This window comes from Heterodontus francisci, unplaced genomic scaffold, assembly GCF_036365525.1.
Source record: "Heterodontus francisci isolate sHetFra1 unplaced genomic scaffold, sHetFra1.hap1 HAP1_SCAFFOLD_781, whole genome shotgun sequence".
NCBI lineage: Eukaryota > Metazoa > Chordata > Chondrichthyes > Heterodontiformes > Heterodontidae > Heterodontus > Heterodontus francisci.
The window spans coordinates 432,967-452,381 of record NW_027141750.1 but is presented as its reverse complement, the minus strand read 5'-3'; the positions used below and the strand labels follow the sequence as shown (position 1 = coordinate 452,381).

At 45.3% G+C, this 19,415-nt stretch overlaps 1 protein-coding gene across 1 annotated transcript in view; it reads left to right on the top strand.

Annotated features, from left to right (window-relative positions):
• Positions 1-1,552: 1,552 nt before the first annotated feature.
• fbxo28 (F-box protein 28) overlaps positions 1,553-19,415 on the top strand; it is a 60,797-nt gene continuing 42,934 nt past the window's right edge. Inside the window, exons 1-2 of the mRNA XM_068027719.1 lie at positions 1,553-1,581; positions 19,015-19,153. Coding sequence (XP_067883820.1) covers positions 1,553-1,581; positions 19,015-19,153 — 168 coding nt within the window. The remainder of the gene's footprint in view (positions 1,582-19,014; positions 19,154-19,415) is intronic.

Below are 19,415 nucleotides of genomic sequence, written 5' to 3'. Positions count from 1 at the left end.
AAACCTGATGATACGATGATCATTCTTACCCAAGTGCTGTCGCACAGACACTTGGTCCACTTGGCCCACCTTATTTCTCAGCACCAGATCCAGCACTGCCTCCTTTCTAGTTGGTCAAGGAAGTTCTCCTGAACACATTTTAGAAATTCCTCCCTCTCACCCTTTACTCTAATATGATCCTAATGGAGTTTTGGGTAATTAAAGTTCTCTGATAACACCACTTTATATTTCTTGTATATCTGTGATTTCCCTGCAGATTTGCTCCTTTCTCTCTCTCTCTCTCTCTCACTATTTGGAAGCCTATGGAATACCCCTAGTAGTGTGATTATCCCCTCTTTGCTTTCTCAACTCTAAGCAAATGGATTCTGCTTTTGCCCCCTCAAGAACATCCTCTCTTTCCAACACCTCCCTTTTTTCCTTCATTATCTGTTCTGAACATTTTGTACCCTTGAATATTAAGTGCCCAGTCCTCCCCATTTTTAGCCACATTTCTGTTATTGCCACTACATCAGATTCTCATACTGCTATTTGTGTTTGTAACTCACCAACGCTAATCGCCACACTTTGTGCATTTACATGCATGCATTGTAAACCTCTCTTTATATTCCTCTTAGTCCACTCCTGTCTAATGTGGTACTACTCCCTTTTTGGTGCTATTCAACATACTCACTCCTTTATGCACCTTATTATTATTTTCTACATCTATATGCTGGTGCTTATCCCACTGCCAATTTAGTTTAAACCCTCCCAAACCACACTAATGAACCTCCTCATGAGGAAATTGGTCCCAGTCCTGTTGAGTTGCAACCCATCCCTTTTGAATAGCTGTCCCCTGCCCCAGAACTGGCCCCAATGCCCCAAGAATCTGAAGCCCTCCCTCCTGCATCACGTTTCAAGCCATGCATTGATTCTCCCTATTTTCCTATTGCTACTCTCGCTAACGCATGGCACTGGGAATAATCCAGAGATTACTACCCTTGAGGTCCTACTTTTTAACTCCCTAGCTCCTGAAAATCTGACTATAGGACATCAATACCTGTCCCCTCTGTCTGATGTGTAGATTTTTGTGGTTTTGATTAATAGTAACATAAATATCTAATACCATTATCTTTCCGAAATTTGCTCACTGGTCTCCTATGTAGGACAAAAATTACAATGCGGCCCCTCACGTGAGAAGGTTGGACACCCCTGGGCTCGCAGAATGGGCAGACAAATGGCTAATGGAATTTAATACAGAGAGGTGTGAGGTGATGCATTTTGGCAGAAGGGATAGGGAAAGGCAATCTAGACTAAATGGTACAGTTCTGAAGAGTGTGCAGGGACTTGGCAGTGCATGTGCATCGATCTTTGAAGGTGGCAAGACATTTTGAGAGAGTGTTTAGGGTTCTTGGGCTTCATAAATGGAGGTACTGTGTACAAAAGCAGGGAAATTATGCTGAGCATTTATAAACCTCAGGTTAGGCGACAACTGGAGTATTGCGTCCAGTTCTGGTCACCATGCTATAGGTAGGATACGAGGGTCCTTGAGAGGGTGCCGAGGAGATTTACCAGAATGGTACCAGGGATGGAGGAGGTTACAAGGTAAGTTACAAGGTAAGGTTGGCGAAGCTGGGGTCCTTGGAACAAAGGAGATTGAGGGGAGATTTGATGGAGGCGTACAAGATTATGATAGATTTAGATAAGGTAGATGAAGAAAAGCTGTTCACATTAGCTGATGATACAAGGACTAGGGCACAGATTGAAGGTCTTGGGTAAGCGATGCAGGGTGGATGTGAGGAAGAACTTTTTTGTGCAGGGAGTGGTAATAACCTGGAACTCGCTACTTATGAGGAAACAGACGATCAGTGATTTCAAAGGAAATTGGATGGGCACTTGAAGGAAATAAAGTTGCAGGATGAGACGAATAGAGGGGGGAGGATTGGGATGGACTTTATTGCTCTATAGAGAGCTGCGATTAACTCAAATGGTCTCCTTCTGCACTGTTATGACTCTAGCAGGTAATATGTCTGACTGCAGTGTGTGAGAATTTGCAGAATCACTGAGCTGGAGTGTGAGTTGGAGACACTCTGACACATAAAGGAGGAGGTAAAGTATCTGAATAGTTTGCTCCAGACCTCGGTCACACCTCAGGGAGATGCGGGATCAGAGCGGAATCTGTGTGACCAACAGAGTACAGAGTAAGGGGAACCCAAGTAATATAGAGAACCGGGGGATTTTAACTTCACATACATTGGGATAAACAGACTAGGACATGTCAAAAAGGTACTGGTCCGGTATAATCTTCTGCAAAAATATGCCCTGGATCCCACAAGGGAGCATCCTATATTAGATTTAATAATCAGCCAGGCTTAGTTAACAGCCAAATGGTGCAAGAACATTTTATCTAATAGTGATCATAGTATGATTGAGTTCAGCGTTGTGTTTGGAAGAGAGAAACACAAAATAACTAATAAGATTCTAGATTTAGGTAAGGCTAACTTCAATGTAATGAGACAGAGGCTGTCCACAGTAAACTGGGCAAATCTGTTCATGGGTAAGAAAAAAAAAATCAGGCGGTGTTCAAAACAGCATTTAACGTGCTGCAGATGCCGTTTATATCCTTAAGGGGCAGTAGTTCTGGCCAAAAGAAAACAGCCATCGACAACTAAAGATAAAGAAAGACTTGCATTTGCATAGCATCTTTCACGACCGCAGCACATCTCAGCACTTTACAACCAATGAAGTCCTTTTGAAGGGTAGTCACTGTTGTAATGTAGGAAACAAGGCAGCTAATTTGTGCACAGCAAGCTCCCACAAACAGCAATATGATAATGACCACAGAATTTGTTGTTTGTGATGTTGATTGAGGGATAAATATTGACAAGGGCACTGGGGATAGCTCCCCTACTGTTCGAAATAGTGCTGTGGGATCTTTTACATCCACCTGAGAGGGTAGATGGGCCCTTACTTTAATGTCTCATCCAAAAAGTGGCACCTCTGACAGTGCAGTATTGAGGCAGTGCTGCACTGAGAGTGTCAGCCTAGAATTTGAGCTCAAGTTCTGGGGTGGGACTTGAACCCACAACCTTCTGACTCGAGTTCAGAAGAATGAGAGGTGGGCTTATTGAAACAATAAGGTTCTGTGGGGGCTTGACAGGGTGAATGCTGAAAGGATGTTTCCCCTCTTGGGGGAATCTAGAACTAGGGGGCACAGTTTAAAAATAGGGGTCTCCCATTTAAGGCAGAGATAAGGAGGAATTTCTTCTCTCAGAGGTTCACAAATCTTTGGAATTCTCTACCCCAGAGAGCATAAAGTTATACAGCACAGAAACAGGCCCTTTGGCCCATCATTTCCGTGCCAGCCATCAAGCACCTAACTATTCTAATCCCATTTTCCGGCACTTGGCCCATAGCCTTGTATGCTATGGTGTTTCAAGTGCTCATCTAAATACTAAAATGTTGTGAGGGTTCCTGCCTCTACCACCTCTTCAGGCAGTGCGTTCCAGATTCCAACCACCCTCTGGGTGAAAAAATTTTTCCTCAAATCCTATCTGAACCTCCTGCCCCTACCTTAAATTTATGCCCCCGGTTATTGACCCCTCCGCTAAGGGAAAAAGTTTCTTCCTATCTAACCTATCAATGCCCCTCATAGTTTTGTATACCTCAATCATGTCCTGCCTCAGCCTTCTCTGCTCTAAGGAAAACAACCCTAGCCTATCCAGTCTCTCTTCATAGCTGAAATGCCCCAGCCCAGGCAACATCCTGGTGAATCTCCTCTGCACCCTCTCCAGTGCAATCACTTCCTTCCTATAGTGTGGTGCCCAGAACTGTACACAGTACTCCAACTGTGGCTTAACTAGCGTTTTGTACATCTCCGTCATAACCTCCCTGCTCTTAAATTCTGTACCTCGGTTGATAAAGGCAAGTATCCCATATGCCTTCCTAACCACCTTATCTACCTGTGCTGCTGCCTTCAGTGATCTATGGACAAGTACACCAAGGTCCTTCTGTACCTCCTAGGGTCCTACCATCCAGTGTATATTCCCTTGACTTGTAAGTTCTCCCAAAATGCATCACCTCACACTTCTCAGGATAAAGATATAGAGCAGTGGAGGCTGGGTTGTTGAATAGATTCAAGGCTGAGATACGACAGTTTTTTGATCTACACGTGAGTCCAGGGTTGTGGGGGGGGGGGGGGGGGGCAGGCAAGAAAGTGGAATTAAGGCCACAATCAGATCAGCCATGATCATATTGAATGGCGGAGCAGGTTCGAGGGGCTGAATGGCCTACACCTGCTCCTCATTCTTATGATCTTATGAGGCAAGAGTGCTACGCACTGAGCCACAGCTGACACAAAAGACAAAATAAAACTAAAAGCAAAAAACATACAAAGATGCAAAAAAAAGCATGGATCCTAGCAAGTGGGAGAGATACAAAGAAAAGCATAGGGTGACAGAGTAGATAGTAAGAGCTACAAAAAGGGATATCAAAATCAACACAAAGTTTTTACAATTATATTAGGAAAAAGAGGTTGGATAGGAGTAAAGTGGGTATCTTGACAGATGATAACGCTATTATCAATGAAAGTAAGGAAAAGGCAGGCATGTTGACGAATGACATTGTCAGTATTTACAAGGAGAAGAAGACATTCCAAGGAAACTAATATTGAATCAGGGATAGGGACTCAACAAAATTAACGGAAGCAAAAAAAACAATAATGAAGAAAAATGTGGCACTAAAGAGGACTAGATGATTTCCATTCAGGATTTTAAAGGAAGTAGGTGAGAACATTGCAGATGTCCGAACGATAATCTTCCAAACTTCTCTCAATTCGGAAACTATTTCTTCAGATTGAAAATTGAGCATGTCACTCTGCTATTTAACGGAGGTGATGGAGGGTAACCAGGAAATTAAAGACCAATTAGTCTAATAACTGTTGTGGAGAAATTATTAGAGTTCATAATTAAGGATCGGATGACTGAACACCTTAAATTTTCAGCTGATCAAAGAGAACCAGCACAGAATCACAGATTCGTTACTAGAACAAAGAACAGTACAGCACAGGAACAGGCCATTCGGCCCTCCAAGCCTGCGCCGATCTTGATGCCTGTCTAAACTAAAACCTTCTGCACTTCTGGGGACCATATCCCTCTATTCCCTTCCTATTCATGTATTTGTCAAGATGTCTCTTAAACGTCGCTATCGTATCTGCTTCCACCACCTCCCCTGACAGCAGGTTCCAGGCACTCACCACCCTCTGTGTAAAAAAAACTTGCCTCGCACAACCCCTCTAAACTTTGCCCCTCACACCTTAAACCTATGTCCCCTAGTAACTGACTCTTCCACCCTGGGAAAAAGCTTCTGACTATCCACTCTGTCCATGCCGCTCATAACTTTGTAAACCTCTATCATGTCGCCCCTCCACCTCCGTCGTTCCAGTGAAAACAATCCGAGTTTTTCCAACCTTTCCTCATAGCTAATGCCCTCCAGACCAGGCAACATCCTGGTAAACCTCTTCTGTACCCTCTCCAAAGCCTCCACGTCCTTCTGGTAGTGTGGCGACCAGAATTGCACGCAATATTCTAAGTGTGGCCTAACTAAGGTTCTGTACAGCTGCAACATGACTTGCCAATTTTTATACTCTATGCCCCGACCGATGAAGGCAAGCATGCCATATGCCTTCTTGACTACCTTACCCACCTGCGTTGCCACTTTCAGTGACCTGTGGACCTGTACGCCCAGATCTCTTTGCCTGTCAATTCTCCTAAGGGTTCTGCCATTTACTGTATACCTCCCACCTGCATTAGACCTTCCAAAATGCATTACCTCACATTTGTCCGGATTAAACTCCATCTGCCATTTCTCCGCCCAAGTCTCCAACCGATCTATATTCTGCTGTATCCTCTGACAATCCTCATCATTATCCGCAACTCCACCAACCTTTGTGTCGTCCACAAACTTACTAATCAGACCAGCTACATTTTCCTACAAATCATTTATATATACTACAAACAGCAAAGGTCCCCAGCACTGATCCCTGCGGAACACCACTAGTCACATCCCTCCATTCAGAAAAACACCCATCTACTGTTACCCTCTGTCTTCTATGACCAAGCCAGTTCTGTATCCATCTTGCCAGCTCACCTCTGATCCCGTGTGACTTCACCTTTTGCACCAGTCTGCCATGCGGTACCTTGTCAAAGGCTTTACTAAAGTCCATATAGATAACATCCACCGCCCTTCCCTCATCAATCATCTTCCTCACTTCCTCAAAAAACTCAATCAAATTAGTAAGACACGACCTCCCCTTCACAAAACCATGCTGTCTCTCGCTAATAAGTTCGTTTGTTCCCAAATGGGAGTAAATCCTGTCCCGAAGAATCCTCTCTAATAGTTTCCCTACCACTGACGTAAGGCTCACCGGCCTATAATTTCCTGGATTATCCTTGCCACCCTTCTTAAAGGAACAACATTGGCTATTCTCCAGTCTCTGGGACCTCACCTGTAGCCAATGAGGATGCAAAGATTTCTGTCAAGGCCCCAGCAATTTCTTCCCTTGCCTCCCTCAGTATTCTAGGGTAGATCCCATCAGGCCCTGGGGACTTATCTACCTTAATGCTTAACAAGACACCCAACACCACCTCCTTTTTGATAATGAGATGACTGAGACTATCTGCACTCCCTTCCCGAGGCTCATCATCCACCAAGACCTTCTCCTTGGTGAATACTGATGCAAAGTACTCATTTAGCACCTCGCCCATTTCCTCTGGCTCCACGCATAGATTCCCATCTCTGTCCTTGAGTGGGCCGACCCTTTCCCTGGTTACCCTCTTGGCTCTTTATATATGTATAAAAAGCCTTGGGATTTTCCTTAATCCTGTTTGCCAATGACTTTTCATGACCCCTTTTAGCCCTCCTAACTCCTTGCTTAAGTTCCTTCCTACTGTCTTTATATTCCTCAAGTGCTTCATCTGTTCCTAGCCTTCCAGCCCTTACAAATGCTTCCTTTTTCTTTTTGACAAGGCTCACAATATCCCGTGTTATCCAAGCTTCCCGAAACTTGCCAAACTTGTCTTTCTTCCTCACAGGAACATGCTGGTCCTGGATTCTAATCAACTGACATTTGAAAGACTCCCACATGTCAGATGTCTATTTACCCTCAAATAGCCGCCCCCAATCTAAATTCTTCAGTTCCTGCCTAATATTGTTATAATTCGCCTTCCCTCAATTTAGCACCTTCACCCGAGGACTACTCTTATCCTTATCCACAAGTACCTTAAAACTTATGGAATTATGGTCACTGCTCCCGAAATGCTCCCCCACTGAAACTTAGACCACCTGGCCGGGCTAATTCCCCAATACCAGATCCAGAATGGCCCCATCCCTAGTTGGACTATCTACATACTGTTTCAAGAAGCCCTCCTGGATGCTCCTCACAAATTCTGCCCCATCCAAGCCCCTAGCACTAAGTGAGTCCCAGTCAATATAGGGGAAGTTAAAATCACCCACCCTGTTACCTTTACATCTTTCCAAAATCTGTCTACATATCTGCTCCTCTACCTCCCGCTGGCTGTTGGGAGGCCTGTAGTAAACCCCCAACATCATGACTGCACCCTTCCTATTCCTGAGCTCCACCCATATTGCCTCGCTGCATGACCTCTGTGCAGAAGGAGGCCATTTGGCCCATCGTGTCCGCTCCAGCTCTCTAAGAGCAACTCCCTCAGTTCTGTTTCCCTGCCTTCTCCCCATAAGCCTGCACATTTATATTACTATTTAATTCCCTTTGAATGCTTCAATTGAACCTGCCTTCACCACGTTCTCAGGCAGCGCATTCCAGACCTTAACCACTCGCTGCATGAAAGTTTTCCCTCATGACACTTTTGCTTCTCTTACCAAATACTTTAAATCTGTGCCTTCTCCTTCTCGATCCTTTCATGAGTGGGAACAGTTTCTCTCCATCTACTCTGTCCAGACAAAGAGAAAGAACAAAGAAAATTACAGCACAGGAACAGGCCCTTCGGCCCTCCAAGCCTGCGCCGATCCAGATCCTCTATCTAAACCTGTCGCCTATTTTCTAAGGGTCTGTATCTCTTTGCTTCCTGCCCATTCATGTATCTGTCTGGATACATCTTAAAAGACGCTATCGTGCCCGCGTCTACCGCCTCCGCTGGCAGCGCGTTCCAGGCACCCACCACCCTCCGCGTAAAGAGCTTTCCACGCATATCCCCCCTAAACTTTTCCCCTCTCACTTTGAACTCGTGACCCCTAGTAATTGAATCCCCCACTCTGGGGAAAAAGCTTCTTGCTATCCACCCTGTCTATACCTCTCATGATTTTGTACACCTCAATCAGGTCCCCCCTCAACCTTCGTCTTTCTAATGAAAATAATCCTAATCTACTCAACCTCTCTTCATAGCTAGCGCCCTCCATACCAGGCAACATCCTGGTGAACCTCCTCTGCACCCTCTCCAAAGCATCTACATCCTATTGGTAATGTGGCGACCAGAACTGCACGCAGTATTCCAAATGTGGCCGAACCAAAGTCTTATACAACTGTAACATGACCTGCCAACCCTTGTACTCAATACCCCGTCCGATGAAGGAAAGCATGCCGTATGCCTTCTTGACCACTCTATTGACCTGCGTTGCCACCTTCAGGGAACAATGGACCTGAACACCCAAATCTCTCTGTACATCAATTTTCCCCAGGACTTTTCCATTTACTGTATAGTTCACTCTTGAATTGGATCTTCCAAAATGCATCACCTCGCATTTGCCCGGATTGAACTCCATCTGCCATTTCTCTGCCCAACTCTCCAATCTATCCATATTCTGCTGTATTCTCTGACAGTCCCCTTCACTATCTGCTACTCCACCAATCTTAGTGTCGTCTGCAAACTTGCTAATCAGACCACCTATACTTTCCTCCAAATCATTTATGTATATCACAAACAACAGTGGTCCCAGCACGGATCCCTGTGGAACACCACTGGTCACACGTCTCCATTTTGAGAAACTCCCTTCCACTGCTACTCTCTGTCACCTGTTGCTCAGCCAGTTCTTTATCCATCTAGCTAGTACACCCTGGACCCCATGCGACTTCACTTTCTCCATCAACCTACCATGGGGAACCTTATCAAACGCCTTACTGAATTCCATGTATATGACATCAACAGCCCTTCCCTCATCAATCAACTTTGTCACTTCCTCAAAGAATTCTATTAAGTTGGTAAGACATGACCTTCCCTGCACAAAACCATGTTGCCTATCACTGATAAGCCCATTTTCTTCCAAGTGGGAATCGATCCTGTCCCTCAGTATCTTCTCCAGCAGCTTCCCTACCACTGACGTCAGGCTCACCGGTCTATAATTACCTGGATTATCCCTGCTACCCTTCTTAAACAAGGGGACAACATTAGCAATTCTCCAGTCCTCCGGGACCTCACCCGTGTTTAAAGATGCTGCAAAGATATCTGTTAAGGCCCCAGCTATTTCCTCTCTCGCTTCCCTCAGTAACCTGGGATAGATCCCATCCGGACCTGGGGACTTGTCCACCTTAATGCCTTTTAGAATACCCAACACTTCCTCCCTCCTTATGCAGACTTGACCTAGAGTAATCAAACATCTATCCTTAACCTCAGCATCCGTCATGTCCCTCTCCTCGGTGAATACCGATGCAAAGTACTCGTTTAGAATCTCACCCATTTTCCCTGACTCCACGCATAATTTTCCTCCTTTGTCCTTGAGTGGGCCAATCCTTTCTCTAGTTACCCTCTTGCTCCTTATATATGAATAAAAGGCTTTGGGATTTTCCTTAACCTTGTTTGCTAAAGATATTCCATGACCCCTTTTAGCCCTCTTAATTCCTCGTTTCAGATTGGTCCTGCATTCCCGATATTCTTCCAAAGCTGCTTCTTTCTTCAGCCGCCTAGACCTTATGTATGCTTCCTTTTTCCTCTTAGCTAGTTTCACAATTTCACCTGTCATCCATGGTTCCCTAATCTTGCCATTTCTATCCCTCATTTTCACAGGAACATATCTCTCCTGCACACTAATCAACCTCTCTTTAAAAGCCTCCCACATATCAAATGTGGATTTATCTTCAAACAGCTGCTCCCAATCTACATTCCCCAGCTCCTGCCGAATTTTGGTATAGTTGGCCTTCCCCCAATTTAGCACTCTTCCTTTAGGACCACTCTCGTCTTTGTCCATGAGTATTCTAAAACTTACGGAATTGTGATCACTATTCCCAAAGTAGTCCCCTACTGAAACGTCAACCACCTGGCCGGGCTCATTCCCCAACACCAGGTCCAGTATGGCCCCTTCCCGAGTTGGACTATTTACATACTGCTCTAGAAAACCCTCCTGGATGCTCCTTACAAATTCTGCTCCATCTAGACCTCTAACACTAAGTGAATCCCAGTCAATGTTTGGAAAATTAAAATCTCCTATCACCACCACCCTGTTGCTCCTACATCTTTCCATAGTCTGTTTACATATTTGTACCTCTATCTCACGCTCGCTGTTGGGAGGCCTGTAGTACAGCCCCAACATTGTTACCGCACCCTTCCTATTTCTGAGTTCTGCCCATATTGCCTCACTGCTCGAGTCCTCCATAGTGCCCTCCTTTAGCACAGCTGTGATATCCTCTTTGACCAGTAATGCAACTCCTCCACCCCTTTTACCTCCCTCTCTATCCCGCCTGAAGCATCGATATCCTGGGATATTTAGTTGCCAATCATGCCCTTCCCTCAACCAAGTGTCAGTAATAGCAATAACATCATACTCCCAGGTACTAATCCAAGCCCTAAGTTCATCTGCCTTACCTACTACACTTCTTGCATTAAAACAAATGCACCTCAGAGCACCAGTCCCATCTGCTCCCTGCCTACTCTTCCCCTTAGTCACGCTGACTTCATTATCTAGTTCCTTACAAGCTTTAGTTACTACCTCCTTACTGTCCACTGACCTCTTCATTTGGTTCCCATCCCCCTGCCACATTAGTTTAAACCCTCCCCAACAGTGTTAGCAAAAGCACCCCCAAGGACATTGGTTCCAGTCCGGCCCAGGTGTAGACCGTCCAATTTGTAATAGTCCCACCTCCCCCAGAACCGGTCCCAATGTCCCAAAAATCTGAACCCCTCCCTCCTGCACCATCTCTCAAGCCACGCATTCATCCTGACTATTTTTTCATTTCTACTCTGACTAGCACGTGGCACTGGTAGCAATCCTGAGATTACTACCTCTGAGGTCCTACTTTTTAACTTGGCTCCTAACTCCCTAAATTCTGCTTGTAGGACCTCATCCCGTTTTTTACCTATATCATTAGTGCCTATGTGCACAGCAACAACTGGCTGTTCACCCTCCCCCTTCAGAATGTTCTGCAGCCGATCTGAGACATCCCTGACCCGTGCACCTGGGAGGCAACATACCATTCGGGAGTCTCGTTTTCGACCACAGAACCGCCTATCTACTCCCCTTACAATCGAATCCCCTATGACTATAGCCCTTCCACTCTTTTTCCCGCCCTTCTGAACAGCAGAGCCAGCCACGGTGCCATGAACCTGGCTACTGCTGCCTTCCCCTGGTGAGCCATCTCCCTCAACAGTATCCAAAACGGTATACCTGTTTTGGAGGGAGATGACCGCAGGGGACTCCTGCGCTGCCTTCCTGCTCTTTCTCAGCCTTTTGGTCACCCATTCCCTTTCTCCCTCAGCAATCCTAATCTGCGGTGTGACCAATTCGCTATACGTGCTATCCACGACCTCCTCAGCATCGCGGATGCTCCAAAGTGAGTCCATCCGCAGCTCCAGAGCCGTCATGCGGTCTAACAAGAGCTGCAGCTGGACACACTTCCAGCACGTGAAGGAGTCAGGGACATCAGCCGTGTCCCTGAGCTCCCACATTGAGCAAGAGGAGCATGTCATGGGTCTGAGATCTCCTGCCATTTTTAATCTTAAGCTTAACTTAGTCTTAACTTAGATAAATGAAAAAGGAACAAAAAGTTTTTACCAATCACACAGAGAGAAAAAAAGAAATAGAAAAAGCCTTACCTTATCTACACACCACCAAGTCCTTTTTTTTTGGTTAGAGGAGGAGGGCGGGTGGGAGACACTACAGGTGTAAGTCCTATATATTTGGGCAGCGGCTGAACCCGAGACACTATAGGTGTAGTGTGTCAGGTTCAGCCGCTGCCCAAATATATAGGACTTACTTACCCAGCTGCCACCTCGCTCTCCCTGTCGCCGCTGCAAAATGAAAAGACCCCTCATGATTTTGAATACCTGTATCAGATCACCTCTCCGCCTTCTCTTCTCCAAGGAAAACAGTCCTAACCTCTTCAATCTATCTTCATAACTGAAGTTCCTCATCCCTGGAACCATTCTCGTGAATCTTTTCTGTACTCTCTCCAATGCCCTCACGCCTTTCCTAAAGTGTGGCGCCCAGAATTGGACGCAGTACTCCAGCTGAGGCCGAGCTAGTGTCTTATACATGTTCAACATAACTTCCTCGCTCTTGTACTCCATGCCCCTATTGATAAAGCCCTGTATGCTTTTTTAACTGCTGTCTCAACCTGCCCTGCCACCTTCAATAACTTATGCACGTATACACCCAGATCCCTCTGCTCCCCCTTTAAAATTGTACCCTTTATTTTATATTGTCTCTCCTTGTTCTTCCTACCAAAATGAATCACTTCACCTTTCTCTGCATTGAACTTCATCTGCCACCTGTCTGCCCATTCCACCAACTTGTCTATGTCCTTTTGAAGTTCTACACTATCCTCCTCACAGTTCACAATGCCTACAAGTTTCGTATCATCTGCAAACTTTGAAATTGTGCCCTGTACACCAAGGTCTAGGTAGTTAATATATATCAGGAAAAGCAGGGGGATATGAGGATAGAGTGGGAAAAGGCATTGAAGTAAATGAACAGCCATGATCGTATTGAATGGCAGAACAGGCTCGATGGGCTGAATGGTCTACTCTCCTATGTTCCTAACACTGATCCTGGGGAACTCCACTACAAACCTTCCTGCAACCTAAAAAACATCCATTAACTGCTACTCTTTGTTTCCTGTCGCTCAGCCAATTTCATATCCATGTTGCTACTGTCCCTTTTATTCCATGAGCTACAAGTTTGCTCACAAGTTTGTTGTGTGGCACTGTCTCAAACACCTTTTGAAAGTCCATGTACACCACATCAACAGCATTGCCCTCATCAACCCTCTTGTTACCACCTCAAAAAACTCCAAGTTCGTTAAACATGATTTTCCCTTGAATCCGTGCTGACTTTCCTTAATTAATTCGCATTTGTCCATGTGACTATTGATTTTATCCTAGATTATTTTTTCTAGAAGTTTTCCCACCACCGAAGTTAAACTGACTGGCCCTTTTTTGAACAAGGGTGTAACTTTTGTAATTCTGCAGTCCTCTGGCACCACCCCCGGGTCTAAAGAAGACTGATAAATTATGGCCAGTGCCTCCGCGATTTCCACCCTCACTTCCCTCAGTAACCTTGGATGCATCTCATCCGGTCCTGGCGCTTTATTCACTTTAAGTACAGACAGTCTATCTAATACTTCCTCTTTATCAATTTTAAACCCCTCTCGTGTCTGACTTACCTCCTCGTTCAACATTGCCAGGGTTGTAACTTCTTCCTTGGTAAAGACAGATGCAAAGTATTCATTTATTGCCTCAGCTATGCCCTTTGCCTCCATCTGTAAATCCCCTTTATGGTCCCCACTCCTATTTTACCATGCTTTTACTATTTATATGCCAACAGAAAACTTTGGGATTTCCTATAATGCTAGCTGCCAGTCTCTTTTCATGCTCTCTCTTTGCTTCTGTTATTTGCTTTTTCACTTCCCCTCTGGACCTTCTATATTCAGCCTGGTTCTCAATAGTATTTTCTACCTGGCATCTGTCATAAGCACACTTTTTCTTCTTTATCTTAATCTCTACCTCTTTTGTCATCCAGGGAGCTCTGGAGTTGTTTGCTCTATTTTTCCCCTTCAAGGGAACATACCTTGATTGTGCCTGAACTTTCTCTTCTTTGAAGGTAGCCCACTGTTCATCTACCAGTTTTCCTGCCAGCTTTTGACTCCAATTTATTCACCCCAGTTCCATTCTTACCCCATTGAAGTTGACATCCCACAGTTAATTATTCTTACCCTGGATTGCTCTTTGTCCTTTTCCATAGTCAGCCTAAACCTTATGATACAATGATCACTATCCCCTAAATGCCCTCCTACTGATTCTTGATCTACTTGGCCCACCTAATTCCCAAGAACCAGGTCTAACAGTGCCTCCTTTCTCGTTGGAGTAACAACATACTGTTGTAGAAAATTTTCCTGAACACACTCAAGGAACTCTTGCCCCTCACTGCCCTTTACACTACTATTATCCCAGTCTATGTTTGGATAATTAAAGTCCCCCGTTATAACTACCCTATAATGTTTGTACACCTCTAATTTCCTTGCAAATTTGTTCCTCCAAGTCCTTCCCACTAGCTGGTGGCCTATAGACAACGCCGAGCAATGTAACTGCACCTTTTTTATTCCTTAGCTCTTGCCAAATTGATTCTGTCCTTGATCCCTCTGGGACATCCTTTTTCTCCAGCACTGCAATGCTCTCCTTAATCAATACCACCACCCCTCCCTCTTTTTTTCCCTTTCCTATCTTTCCTGAACACGTTGTATCCAGGGATGTTTAACACCCAGTCCTGCCCTTCTTTGATCCAGGTCTCTGTTATAGCCACAACATCATATTTCCACAAGGCAATCTGCGCCTATACCTCACCAGTCTTGTTAACCACACTCCGTGCATTCACATACATGCACATTAACCCTGATTCACACTTTATTACTTTCTCCCTTACTCTGACCCCACCTAATAGTGTACTATTTCCTACTCGTGCTATCTCCCCCAGTATTCTGTGTACCTTGGTATTCCTCTCTAATACTTGCTCCTGGTTCCCAAACCCCAGACCACTTACCAGTTTTGCTTCCCTCCAATCTGAGCTCCCTCTCAGGTTCCCATCCCACTGACAATTTTGTTTAAATCCTGTCCAACAGCACTAGCAAATCTCCCTGCGATGATATTCGTCCCAGTCCTGCTAAGATGCAACCCATCCATCTTGTACAGGTCCCACCTGCCCCAGAGCCGGTCCCAAAGTCTGAAAAATCTGATGCCCTCCCTCCTACACCAGTTCTCTAGCCACGTGTGCAAATGCTCAATTCTCCTATTCCTATGCTCACTCGCACGTGGGACTGGGAGTAATCCTGAGATTACTGCTTTTGAGGTCCTGCTTTTTAATCTCCTAGCTCCTTAAAATTTGCTTTCAGGACCTCGCCCCCCCCCCCCCCCCTTTCTTACCTATGTCATTGGTACCAATGTGGACCACGAACTCTGTCTGTTTACCCTCCCCCAGAAGGATGTCCTGCAGTCTCTCCGTGACATTCTTGACCCTGGCACCAGGGAGGCAACACACCATCCTGGCGTCACGTTTACTGCTGCAGAAACTGTCTGTTCCCCTGACTAACAAATCCTCTATCACTACTGCTCTTCCACTCCTCTTCCTCCCCTCCTGTGCAGCTGAGCCACCTGCATGGATTGGTAAAAGCAATGCCATGCCTGATGGAACTGGTAGAGTTCTTTTGAGGTGATTAAAGTAATGGACTAGGGAATGTCTGTGAATGTTATTTATGTGAATGTCCAGAAGGCATTTAGTTCCTCATAAGAGACTGTTAGCTAAAGTTGAAGCTTATGGACTTGAATTATTGATGGGTTAGGGAATTGGCTGAGTGACAGGAGACAGAGAGTGGGGATAATGGGCAGGTAGTCTAATTGACTCGTGATGTCCCACAAGGATCTGCATTGGGGTCTCAGCTGTTCACTGCCTTTGTTAATAACTTAGAAAGCCTTGTACCTAAATTTGCCGATGCCACACAGATGGCAATTTAGCAGTGTAGATGGAAGCATAAAATTACATAGAGATATTAGTAGATTAAGGGAATTAAAAACAGAAAATGCTGGTATTACTCAGCAGGTCAACAACATCTGTAGAGACAGAGAGAAACAGAGTTAATGTTTCAGGTCACTGGCCTTTCATCAGAACAGAATCAGTGCTGCTGAAGAGAGAGAGCGTGTAGCGAATTAGAATTAGAACATTACAGCGCAGTACAGGCCCTTCGGCCCTCGATGTTGCGCCGACCTGTGAAACCATCTGACCTACACTATTCCATTTTCATCCATATGTCTATCCAATGACCACTTAAATGCCCTTAAAGTTGGCGAATCTACTACTGCTGCAGGCAGGGCGTTCCACGCCCTTACTACTCTCTGAGTAAAGAAACTACCTCTCACATCTGTCCTATATCTATCACCCCTCAACTTAAAGCTATGTCCCCTCGTGTTTGCCATCACCATCCGAGGAAAAAGACGCTCACTATCCACCCTATCTAACCCTCTGATTATCTTATATGTCTCTATTAAGTCACCTCTCCTCCTCCTCCTCTCCAACGAAAACAACCTCAAGTCCCTCAGCCTTTCCTCGTAAGACCTTCCCTCCATACCAGGCAACATCCTAGTAAATCTCCTCTGCACCCTTTCCATAGCTTCCACATCCTTCCTATAATGCGGTGACCAGAACTGCACGCAATACTCCAGGTGCGGTCTCACCAGAGTTTTGTACAGCTGCAGCACACATGGAGTGTGGATCGCAGGATGCAGCGAGAACAGGGGTCCGTAACATTCTCGTTCTAATCATGGGTGAATCCAAAACATGAAGGGTGGAATTTCAGTTGGAATCCATGTGAAATAAGTCGGGGCCAGAGACAGTTGCTGAGGAAAGAGATGTGGCTGTGAAAGCGAGTTTTAGCAGATACCTAATCAAACACGAGAAGGGAAATAGAAAGCAATGAAGGCAAAAGAGACAAACCAAAGTCCCATTGGAGAGAAGAGCAGAATTTCTTCAAAGTGGGCATTCCTGGAAAAGGAGTGGCAGTGAATTAAACACTAATAGTAAAGCAAAATCCTGCGGATGCTGGAAATCTGAAATAAAAACAGAAAATGCAGCAAATGCTCAGCAGGTAAGGCAGCATTGGTGGCAAGGAAAACAGAGTTAGCGTTTCAGGTTGATGACTTTTATCAGATTAAGTAGGCAAACTGTGGCAAATGGATTTCAATGTACACATCCACTCTGAACCCAAGAAAAATAGAACAGGGTACTTTCTAAATGGTGAAAAGCTAAAACACTGGAGGTCCAAAGAGACCTGGGGTCCATGCACATGAATCATTAAATTTCATGAACAGTTACAGAAAATAACCTAAAAGTCTAATGAACTGCTGGCCTTTATATCGAGAGGTCGAGGGGGTAGAAGTCATGATTCAGCTGAACAAAGCCCTGGTTAGACCACACTTGGAGTACTATGAACAGTTCTGGGCACCACACCTTAGGATGGATATATTGGCCTTGGAAGGACTGCAGCGTAGATTTATCAGAATACCTGAACACCCAAGGGTTAACTTACAAGGAGTGATTACACAAACCAAGGTTGTATTCTCTGGAATTTAGAAGATTAAGGGGTGGTTTGATCAAAGTTTTCAAGATATTAAAGGAAACAGGTAGGATTGATGAAGACTATTCCCACTCGTTGAGGATTCTGGGACAATGTATGAACATACGAATTAGGAGTAGGCCACTTGGCCCCTTGAGCCTGCTCTGCCAATCAATGAGATCATGGCTGATCTGATTATAACCTCAACTCCACATTCCCGCCTACCCCCAGCACCTTTCACCCCCTTGCTTATCAAGAATAGAGGTTATAGTCTGAAAATTAGAGCCAGATCTTTGAGTGGAATGAGGAGACTTGAATTATCAAAGGGGAGAGTGGGCAACAAGGGAATTGGGGGAATGGGTTACGGTGGGGGGGGGGGGGGGGGGCGGAGTGTGGGAATGAGTCACGGGGGGGAGCGGGGAAATGGGATCATGCGGGGTGTTAGTGGAATGGGTTATGGCAGGGGCGGGGAAGTGGGATCTGGTGGCGGCGGTTTAAGGGGTTAGAGGGAGACATGAGATCACATCCCACCAGAGCAGCTGGGGAATTTAAATCAATTAATTAAATAAATATCGAAGAAAGAGCGCGCATGAGTAACAGTGACCAATTGTCGATTGTTGTAAAAACCCCTCTGGTTCATTAATGCACTTTAGGAAAGGAAATGTGTTGACCTTACCCAGTCTGGTCTATTTGTGACTCCAGTTCCACAGCAATGTTTTTGACTTTTTACTATCCTGTGAAGTGGCCCAGCAAGCACTCAGTTGTATTTAAGGCAGCAGCTCACCATCACTTTCACAAGGCCAATTAGGGATGGGCAATTAATGCTGGTCTTACCAAGTCCCTATCCTGTGAATGAGTTAATAAAAAGAGGTGCAGTGGCACAGAGACAGTGAAAGGTTTACAGTAGGATCAGGATGATGGACAACATTAGAGACAGGGCAGGATGAGGCTATGGAGGGTTTTGAAAACAAATATGCAAATTTTAAAATGGCCAGATTGAGTGGCAATGTAGGTCAGCAAGTGTGAGTTATCAAGGCAGGCTGCAGAGTTTTGGGTGGGCTCAAGTTTATGGAAGGTGGAAGATGGGTGACCAGCCAAGGGAGCATTGGACTAGTCAAGTCCAGAGATAACAAAGATGTGCATGAGGGTTTCAGCAGCAGATGAACTGAGGGAGAGGCGATCAATCATTGTTAAGAGGTGGGAGTAGGTGATCTTGGTGCGGATATGTGGTCAGAAACTCATCTCAAGGTCAAATATGACACCAAGGTTCAGTCTCCATTTCAGCAGGGGATGATTTGCGAGGAGGGGGGTGGGGACCGGACGGTGAAAGTAGAGGGAAAAATAAAGGGGTGCCCTGACTGCAGCACAATCGGTGAGAGAGAGGCCATAATAATGGAGACACAAAGGATCTGGCATCCCCAATGTGTTAGAACTTAGGGGAAGTCTGCACGGTAAGGGTTAATTCTCTCTTCTTACAGGCGGGAGTCGGAGCGTAGGAATCACTCACTGGCACGTCACGCAGATATCTTGGCAGCAGTGGAGACCAGACTGTCCCTGCTCAACATGACCTTCATGAAATATGTCGACACCAACCTCTGCTGCTTCATCCCTGGCAAGGTGGGTGAGGAATGGGGCGGCCGAGTCACGGAGTGTGGGTGACTCTGCCTGTTTCAGATCTGGGGTATTTTATAATGTGACCCAGCACAGTGGGCTGAGAATCTGATCATTCTGTTGGCTGGAAATATGGAGGAGATTAAAAGAGAGAGAAAGAAACTTAGATTTATATAATGCCTATCAGGACCTCAGGATGCTCCAATGTGCTTTACAGCCAATGAAATACTTCTGAACTATAGTCACTGTTGTCATCAAGGGTCAACGA